This window comes from Trematomus bernacchii, unplaced genomic scaffold (assembly GCF_902827165.1).
Source record: "Trematomus bernacchii unplaced genomic scaffold, fTreBer1.1, whole genome shotgun sequence".
Taxonomy (NCBI): domain Eukaryota; kingdom Metazoa; phylum Chordata; class Actinopteri; order Perciformes; family Nototheniidae; genus Trematomus; species Trematomus bernacchii.
In genome coordinates this window covers 4,203,394-4,210,470 of record NW_022988098.1, presented here as the reverse complement: position 1 = coordinate 4,210,470, position 7,077 = coordinate 4,203,394, and the positions used below count along the sequence as shown (strand labels likewise).

Genomic DNA, 7,077 nt, shown 5'->3' with positions numbered 1-7,077 from the left:
TCTGATGTAAAATACCGGAGGGGGTCATTGAAAAAAAGACACAATAAGTGTAAAAAGAAAGCGGCACTCGGGGAAAGGTAGCACACAGCCTCCATGAGATGATACTAATGCTGCAAGTGAGGGAGAAGCAGAGTCAGTGTCACCATGCTAGCAGCTAATGTACAGTGGTGGGGACTGCAAAGGTCACATAGGAAGGGGTGGGGTTTCGCAGTGGGGGGGGGGGTCTCTAACCCTGCTCGTCCCCGCCCTCGGTGGCTGTGTTGAGAGCAGCTTCTCCATTACAGCGCGATGTCGGCTCGGCCTCCTGCGGCGCCGGCCTCGGCTGCTGCGGCTCCCCGCCTGAGGCGGCCTCCTCCGGCGCCGGTTGGCTTATCTCCGCCCCAGCAGGGAGCTCTGTGACGACAGCAGGCGCTCCCTCGGGGGGGGCTGCAGCGGCTGGAGCAGCAGAGGGGTTGCTGGCAGGTTGGGGAGCAGCAGAGGGATCGCTGGCAGGTTGGGGAGCAGCGGCGGTGTCTGGAGGGGCAGCAGCAGAGGGGCTGGCGGCCCTCGAGTCGCTCTGCTCAGGTGCTCTCAGCCTCTTCATGATGGTGGTGACACGCACTGCTTTCTGTTGAGGGAGAACAAACCACGTTCAAATATGTGATGCACTTTGAGTTTTGTTTACTCAAATGAAACAGTGCGCTTATAAATCAAATTGATTATTATTATGTAACCTGAAAAATCAGCATGGAGCACAGCAACTCTTACTGGACTGCCTGAACTGTTATGACCACATAATCCAGTTTTTCTGAGCACCAGCGCCTCTTTTCAATTGTTTGTTTGTACTGTACTCGCCGTGAAGTGGTTTGTGGCCTGCCAGTAAAGCCAACGCAGAAGAAGAAGAAGTGACGTCAGCGGCTCATTTGCGTAATCTTCCCTCAGGGAAAAGTACTCCGGTGTGAACGCGATCTGTACTAAGTGCCCTGGGGTTAAAAGCGCCGGGGCTCTTAGTGCCGGAACTAAGTACAGGAAAGTACTTGGTGTGAACGCGGCTATGGGCGTCACTTGTGGCAGCCTGGTGAAAAAACGTGGCATCGAGCTTCTTTTACTGATCTTTCTGCTGTATTTGTGCTGCAACTCCAAGCACTTTGATTTCTAATATTTCGTGACGTCATTATAGAAATTGGAGGAAAGGCTTTCTTTTAGCAGTGTCTTTCTGATGAAAACTATCATAACAAAAACCAAAAAGCCTGTTTGTTGGAGCAGATTAGCCGAGCAGACCCTGCATGATGCTGCCTGAGTGTGTGACTTTTAACGTCGTACTTGGATCGCCTGATTGGTGCTCATATTAGCCCAAATAGTTAGATAGAAAAAATGGCAAAGATAAAAACAATTCAAAGAGCTCTGTGAAGGTTTTTCTGATGAAACGCCAGGAGGAGCAGCGACTTACCTTCCATTTAGCCCTGGCAAAGTTCTTCTCTATTTGTGCACACACGTTTTCCTTGATGTTCTTGTCTGAAGCCGCACCGCCAGAGATCCTGTTGGGAAAATGGGAAAAGCACAACTTTACTTTCTATCCTACCCTTAGATGCCCCTGGCTGCAGCACAGTATTACTCAATTTGTTTTTTGTTGACTGGCAAACTTTTGAACTTTTTAAGGGTTATTCCAACTGAGACATTTTCTCCTTGTCTTTGTTCTTGTTACAAATCGATTGGTGTCCACAGTTTATACTTAGCGGGAACTGCCTCTGTCAGACACGTCTAAGTGATTGATGAAAGTATTTCATGCAAGCATTTTAACCCAATAATACTTGGTTTAGTAACTACCAAAACTTTACAATACCATAATATATCATGAAAATGTGAAAACACTGTGACAAAGGGAAAAGGGCTTGCTTGAAATGATCTGCCTACAGAGAATGATCAGTTGAATCCTCAGATTCCCTCAGGTTAACAGAGCTTTATAGCCAGTACCATCAATAGGCAGCTGTTTTCAGCCAAAGAAAAGATAGATAGAATCGGAGGGATGAAACCCTCTTTAATGGTCACACATGCAGAGCACACAGCACACGCAGTGACATTTGTTCTCTGCATTTAACCCATCCTAGTACCAGGAGTCTAGTACTAGGAGTCTAGTACCAGGAGTCTAGTACCAGGAGTCTAGTACTAGGAGTCTAGTACCAGGAGTCTAGTACCAGGAGTCTATTACTAGGAGTCTAGTACCAGGAGTCTAGTACTAGGAGTCTAGTACCAGGAGTCTATTACTAGGAGTCTAGTACCAGGAGTCTAGTACTAGGAGTCTAGTACCAGGAGTCTAGTACCAGGAGTCTAGTACCAGGAGTCTAGTACTAGGAGTCTAGTACCAGGAGTCTATTACTAGGAGTCTAGTACCAGGAGTCTAGTACCAGGAGTCTATTACTAGGAGTCTAGTACCAGGAGTCTAGTACTAGGAGTCTAGTACCAGGAGTCTAGTACCAGGAGTCTATTACTAGGAGTCTAGTACCAGGAGTCTAGTACCAGGAGTCTAGTACCAGGAGTCTATTACAAGGAGTCTAGCACCAGGAGTCTAGTACCAGGAGTATATTACTAGGAGTCTAGTACCAGGAGTCTAGTACCAGGAGTCTAGTACTAGGAGTCTAGCACCAGGAGTCTATTACTAGGAGTCTAGTACCAGGAGTCTAGTACCAGGAGTCTAGTACTAGGAGTCTAGTACCAGGAGTCTAGTACCAGGAGTCTAGTACCAGGAGTCTAGTACCAGGAGTCTATTACAAGGAGTCTAGCACCAGGAGTCTAGTACCAGGAGTATATTACTAGGAGTCTAGTACCAGGAGTCTAGTACCAGGAGTCTAGTACCAGGAGTCTATTACTAGGAGAATGTACCAGGAGTCTAGTACCAGGAGTCTATTACTAGGAGTCTAGTACCAGGAGTCTATTACTAGGAGTCTAGTACCAGGAGCAGGCAGCTATTGTACAGCGCCCGGGGAGCAATGGGAGTGAGGGGGAAGGGGGGTGTCCGGTGCCTTGCTCAAGGGCACCACGGCAGGGCAGGAGGTGAACTGGGACCTCTCCAAGTAGCAGTCCCCACTACTAGAACCGGCAACCCTACGGCTCACAGTCCAAGCCCCTACTGACTGAGCCACTGCCGGACATTAGAAGCTCTATAAACCCACGGTACACCACCTGTCAGCTGCAAACTGCTGACACACACAGTTCTAGCTGGTGAACTGAGTGGAGCATTAAGCAGCTAAAGAGACACATATTTCCCTCAGGAGTTGGTATGGACCAAAACCTGAGCCAAAAGAGATGAATATTGGGCTCACATTTCTCCGGTGGCCATAAATCATAGAGTAGTGTATAACATAAGTGGATTTAGTCTCCAAGTCTGAAAAGTGAAGCCAATGTGGATGGGCCTTAAACCTGCATTATTTACAATGGCCAGAAGGGGTGATTATATTGGTTGCAAGTCTGATTCTATAGAAGTCTATGAGAAAATGACTTCCTGAATATGAAAGTTAACATTTTCTGATTTGAATCAGTATCAAGATGTAGCAATGTGTTAGGGTTAGGGTTAGGTTTATGACACTTTATGTTATAGGAATGTCATATTGGATATTTTGTCATAAATCAAAGTAGTGGACACAAGTGCCCTGATGATGGCGCTAGATAAAAGGTAGAGGGATCTTTTTTTTAACATCATTTAATTTGATTACTAATGCCCCTATTGGCAAACGTGAATTTCTGTACCAAGTCTAATGGGACTGCAGTCATTGGAGTCATTGGATCACCTAAATCAGTAGAGTAACTTGCCTGGGAAACGTGAATCTCCGTGCTTAACTTTTTGCTTATCCCTCCAATATTTGATTCAGATTTTCCAGACATTTCTATATTTAGAGACTTACTGCTTTGGTTTATTGTTGAGTAAAACATCAATATCGTTTCGGTGGTAACTTGCAGCTTAATCAATGCTGTTCTCGTTAGTGATAAGCCTTTTTAGGGTGAAGTAATTCTTTATGTTATTGTAAGAGAGACATCAAACAGGAAGGAAAGTCTGTCTTTTCAGCTGTTCTGATCACATGATGAAACTGCTTGGGTTTAAATGGTCTGCACAATACATCAAAGCTCTTGTGCCTACCATTCATGGTTTATAGCCTCCTGGGCTGTCAGTCTCTGGTCTTGATCCACTTCCATCAAACGAGCAACCAGACTTTTAGCTGTCGGAGAGAAAACACAGAAAAACTCAACAAAAAGGGATTGTTTTCCTTAAGGACAGAAACATGACATGTGTTTGGCCACTCTAGGGGAAAGAAAGGAAGAACAGTATTTGGATTTTGAAAGGGCTGTCATTGTGTTTCTTTAGTGTTAACTTTGTCCTAAAAGCACCTGAATCTGAGATTTCATCCCAGTACGGAGAGTCAAACTCATAATCGCCGGCCAGGATCTTTCGGAACAGGTTCTTGTCGTGGTTTTCAAAATCATCGTCGTCAGTTTCATCGTAGAAAGGAGGGTTGCCTGACAGTCTTGGCAGAGAAAAAAGCACAAACATACTAAATATAAACAAGGCCTGTAACAGTATGTTATATTACATGAAAATGTTACACTCCCAGACATTGAAACTGCATTTTTTCTACTACTTTTCATTCAGGTTATTCATTGTATTTTTTTTCTGGATTGCGTCTTTTGAAGCATAACAAATGTAGTTCTAATCTACCAATGCAGTCCAAAAGTCAACAGATTTTGTGCGAACCCATGGTCTTTTAGAAACTTACAAAGTACTTTTGTTGTCTTAGTGTAAGCCAGCAGTTTTCAAAGTGTGAGGCGCGCCTCCCCGGGGGGGCGCCAGAGAGCTTCAGGGGAGGCGCAGCGTGAGAAAAAAATAACGAAAAACAGTGAAATCTAGCTAGTTAACTTCAGCTAACTTTATGTGAGCGGCAACATGGATCGATTTTTAGTGAAGTTACCTAAAGTGAGAGAGGAGACAGCGTCTGGCAGAAAACGGAGGAAGTATGACCACGATTATTTGAAGCTAGGATTTTCATGGACCGGTCCTGGCAGGGGCGGACTGGCCATCTGTGTGTTCTGGAGAATCACAGAACGGCTCGGTTCGCTGACGACCGGCACCGCCCTTTATTTTAATTTGAATAATTACTTTGATAAAAAGCAAGTACCGGTCAAGACTTCAGCCAGAGGATGATCTGCGTTTATTCCTGTCTACATTGCATCCCCGCATCATCCGCCTGTGCGCATCAAAGACGCAGACTCATTGTTCCCACTAAAGTAGGGGTGAGTGTAATAAGGAGGCAAAGTTGACGTTCAGTGTGTTGCCGGGAGCATATAAGGATTTATCCACGATGTTGAAAATGTTTTTTAAAAATGTTTAAAAAAGTGATTGTTTAATGTTTTAAGGAGGTGACGCTACTCAGCCAATCAAATCGGTGCAGTCAGTGAGTCAGCACGATAGATTCAAACACAGAGACGAGACAAGAAGAGAGAAACAGTCTGAGTCATTTTAAATGGCGTGCTCAAAAAAGAGAAAGGTAGACAGCGAAAACAGAGCATGTAATGACATTTTCTCCTACTGGACCTCTTTGAAATGCAATTGAATACCCCTGCATTATAGCAACAACAACCATAATAATAATAATAATAGCAATAATAATTGGGAGGGGGGGCGCGGCTGTTCTTATGTTCTCTGAGGGGAGGCTCACCTTCCCACACTTTGAAAACCCCTGGTGTAACCAATTCAATTTACAATGGTAACTATTTCTTCTATTGTATTCCTTGTTGTTAAATACCAATCATGTGCAATATGTGCAATATATATATTCCGTGAATAACTGTGCAATATGGCTGCTACATATTCAGAACTGTTACAGGCTGTGTATTTTGTAAATTGTGTAATTCTTTAAAAATTCTTTAATATTTCTTTAGTTTTGTATGCGTACTTCTTGTTAAACATTAAAGGTGGGGTAGGTAATTTTGGAGAAACCAGCTCGAGTGCGCTAGAATTTGAAAATACACAGCCGGAAAAAATCTGCCACTTCCTTACAGAGCCCCTCCTCCAACACACACGAACGCGCACATGACCAATGAGGGCACGAGATAAGTTTGTGCACAGATGGAAGGCTGACAGGCAGGTAGGCCATCCAGTTATTTTAGCCGGGCCGGCTAAAATGATTGGTCGTACTTTTTACAGTACTACGGCTTCCACAGATGACATTTTTTTATGGATTTTTTGTCAAAGCACTTAAGATATTCATTGCTATCAGGATGTTAAGATGTTATTCCATGAAATATAACAAAAAGTGTATCTCGAGCCGGTTTCTCAAACTTACCTACCCCACCTTTAAGCTGTCTGCAATGCTATTGCAATCTTCTGATTTTGAAATCTCAATAAAAACTGTCTTTTGCTCTTTTCTGCTGTTACAAATGTAAATTTCGAATGCAGTTGGGGTTAGGGTCAACCAATCTGAATTTGGTTGGCTTTTTAAATGAGGTGTAGATGTTCTTTAGGTTTTATGTCACAACTCACAGTATGTACATGATGACACCTGTTGCCCAGCAGTCCACAGGTTGGCCATACCGCTGTCTGCCAACCACTTCTGGAGCTGCATGAGAGTACAGAAACATCTTTTACATCTCTGAAAGCCTCAACAGGCTGCCAGATCACATTATCCACAAACTGGTATTTGATATTTGGTGTGTTTCCATTCTCACCCAGGTACTCTGGTGTCCCGCAGGGGTCTTTGATGAGTCCGTTCTCCAGCTTGGCAAGATGGAAGTCACTGATGACTATTTTAGAGTGCTTCAGGCGATTGAAGTACACCAAGTTCTCCAACTACCGAAAAAGCACATTTCAATGTCAATGCTTTATGTAATATTCATGAATAAGCTCTTTTATTTCATGGTTTTGATTTAGTGACAATTAGGAGGTGGGAATTCAGTTTTTCGATAATTGTCTGACAAATAATAGACTGAAAACATCAAGAGTTTAATTATTCAGAGCAGATTAAATGAAATGAAATGGGATGTGTTCAGTTTAAGTTTGGGATTTTATTACGATTGGACTGAAGCTAAATGCCCAATTTTATTGTATAGCCA

The 7,077-nt window shown here is 43.7% G+C and overlaps 1 protein-coding gene across 1 annotated transcript in view; it reads right to left on the bottom strand.

Moving 5' to 3' along the window:
- Nucleotides 1-225: 225 nt before the first annotated feature.
- Nucleotides 226-7,077, bottom strand: part of camkvb (CaM kinase-like vesicle-associated b) — a 45,771-nt gene continuing 38,919 nt past the window's right edge. Inside the window, exons 6-11 of the mRNA XM_034121551.1 lie at nucleotides 6,694-6,814; nucleotides 6,509-6,584; nucleotides 4,360-4,496; nucleotides 4,112-4,190; nucleotides 1,430-1,517; nucleotides 226-607 (exon numbers count right to left, since the gene is read on the bottom strand). Of these exons, the coding sequence (XP_033977442.1) occupies nucleotides 227-607; nucleotides 1,430-1,517; nucleotides 4,112-4,190; nucleotides 4,360-4,496; nucleotides 6,509-6,584; nucleotides 6,694-6,814 (882 nt within the window). The 3' untranslated portion in view covers nucleotide 226. The remainder of the gene's footprint in view (nucleotides 608-1,429; nucleotides 1,518-4,111; nucleotides 4,191-4,359; nucleotides 4,497-6,508; nucleotides 6,585-6,693; nucleotides 6,815-7,077) is intronic.